Below are 2,500 nucleotides of genomic sequence, written 5' to 3' on the forward strand. Positions count from 1 at the left end.
CGGGAAATGGCCGGAGACGACAAAGCATGAATTAAAATCAATTAATGGGTATCCACCCTCTAGTGGAATAAATTGCCGTGAACTAATTCCTTCATTAAAACTTCATGCCCTGCAGTGTCCATTTCCTATTCAAAACCCCGTTCTCTGTAATTGTCATGGAGACTTAAAGACCGACTCTCATGGGAAAACAGCACATATTTTCTGAGCTTCACAGGTACCGTAAGCAGAACTTGTAAAAGAAAAAGAAAAAAAGACCTTTACAGTTAAGTTAGCGATGAGAATCTATAAAAAGTCGTGTCATACACGGACAAAAAAAGCTTTCTTTTTTGTTTAAAAATGGCCAGAAAAGATTAATTCCATAGGATGACTCCCAACTTGCCAAGAAGTCCCAAAAGTGGGTAAAGCATTATATCTACTAATACATGGAAGTCCCTGGTTCGAACCCACTGTTAGCATTTCGTTTTCCCCTGTTGCTTACCCTGCAACGCTGCGCTGCAGCTGATGCAAAGCAGGTCTTCTTTCGAGACAGACCCAAAAGACACATTTACTTATGGGAAAATAAAAGGAATTTTATTTCTTCATCTTATCTACAAGAAATCTCGGGTTTGAGACAGTTTGATAAGTTGCGGGTCATCTTTATCTACCGATTTTCGTAGCAAAATTTCTGACCAATATGAAGAATAAAATTATGAATTTTGTCAGTGGCCGACAGAGAGGTTAAATTCTTAGATTTTTATGTGGGTTTATTGATTCGAAGTTTAATTTGACACAGGACTTACCTTCCTGGTGGGCCACTCATGTTGTACGGTTCTGGTGACCTGGAAACGGGACAGAAGAAGAAGGGACATTGGTCAATAAAATAGTAAGACGCATGCATTGGGCTAACTGGAATTTAGTAATGTATTTATGTCTTTATTGTTTTTTGTTGTTGTTGTTGGCTGAAGAAGGGTTTTGAGCCCGAAACGTGTTTGGTATTTTGTTCTTTTTTGAACCTGTTATATTCATTTTTGTTTATTACATTTTACAGTCCACAGCTTCTACCAGCCTAGTATCAACATTTTTTCAAGAAAACCAGTCCTTCAAATAACGATCGATTTAAATGACCCACATCTAGGCAAAAACTCTCAAATCTGGAACTTCTTGCCTATATTATGTGGGTCATTTAAATTGATCGATATTTGAAGGACGAGTTTTCTGACCTAATTTACAGACTACGACAGTTAACTGGTTAGTTAATTAAAAAAAAACAACCAAAAAAACAAAACGTAACACAAGAAAACCGTTTTCGTGCAGATAAGATGAAATTTTGGTCAATGTACTAACTATAAAAAGACTAAAAGAAAGATACGTAGAGAGATGATCAAATGAAAGGCAAAATGCGTCTACATAGTCGAATAGAAAATATTTCAGATGGAAATGCGGTACTAAAAATTGATAGGTAGATAGATATAATATGTAGAGAGACAAATTAAATGTAGATTGACGAGTGAAATTAAACTCAAATTATTGATATATAGAATTGTAAGTGGATGCTAAGCGCTTGGAGTCTGATGTCTCGGAGTTACAGCGCTATATAAGTTTTAAGCATTATTATTATTATTATTATTATTATTATTATTATTATTATTATTATTATTATTATTATTATTATTATCATTATTATTATTATTATTATTATTATTATTATTATTATTATTATTATTATTATTATTATTATTATTATTATTATTATTATTATTATTATTATTACAAATTTTCACCACTGATTTAGACACTGTCTCATAGTGAGATTTGCAGCTCTGCAATAATATTTTTAAAAAACCCCAAAAAAACCCGGGGAGAATATCGTGGCTATCAACATCACACTTGCCATCATCATCATCATCATGATCATCATCATAATCATCATCATCATCACCATCCATCATCATCATCATCATCACCATCATCATCATCATCATCATCATCACTATCATCATCATCACCATCCATCATCATCATCATCATCATCATCATCATCATCATCATCATTATTGATTGGCCAGCATGTCCAACCCCGAAACGTCGTCCTTCCGCTAATTAACACGATAGGGATTCTTTCCGACTGACCATCTCTTCCTGGGTCATCCGCCCAACGACCCCCTGCATGGAACTCAACATAGCTCGGACAATCCCAGGTAATTGATCAACTTTTATAATTAATCTATTAATTAAATCTTTAGATGCTTTTATATTATTATTATCACCATTATAATTATCATTATTACTCTTCTTCTTCTTCTTCTTCTTCTTCCTCTTCTTCTTCTTCTTCTCTTCTTCTTCTCTTCTTCTTCTGTCATCTCCTTCTTCTTCCCTCTCTTCTTCTTCGTATCTTCTTCTCTCTTCTTCTTCTTCTTCTTTCATCTTCTTTCTTCTTCTTCTTCTTCTTCTTCTTCTTCTCTTTTCTTCTTCTTCTTCTTCTTCTTCTTCTTCTTCTTCTTCTTCTTCTTCTTCTCTTCTT

The 2,500-nt window shown here is 34.0% G+C and overlaps 1 protein-coding gene across 4 annotated transcripts in view; it reads right to left on the bottom strand.

Annotated features, from left to right (window-relative positions):
- The window catches only part of LOC144969002 (uncharacterized), a 107,482-nt gene that overhangs the window by 22,848 nt on the left and 82,134 nt on the right, over positions 1-2,500 (bottom strand). For all 4 annotated transcript variants that reach the window (XM_078907939.1, XM_078907938.1, XM_078907937.1 and 1 more), the window contains one exon: positions 780-818. In XM_078907939.1, coding sequence (XP_078764065.1) covers positions 780-799 — 20 coding nt within the window. In that variant the 5' untranslated portion in view covers positions 800-818. The remainder of the gene's footprint in view (positions 1-779; positions 819-2,500) is intronic.

Source organism: Berghia stephanieae, chromosome 3 (genome assembly GCF_034508935.2).
Source record: "Berghia stephanieae isolate SIO BIC M18660-M18661 chromosome 3, UCSD_Bste_1.3, whole genome shotgun sequence".
Taxonomy (NCBI): domain Eukaryota; kingdom Metazoa; phylum Mollusca; class Gastropoda; order Nudibranchia; family Aeolidiidae; genus Berghia; species Berghia stephanieae.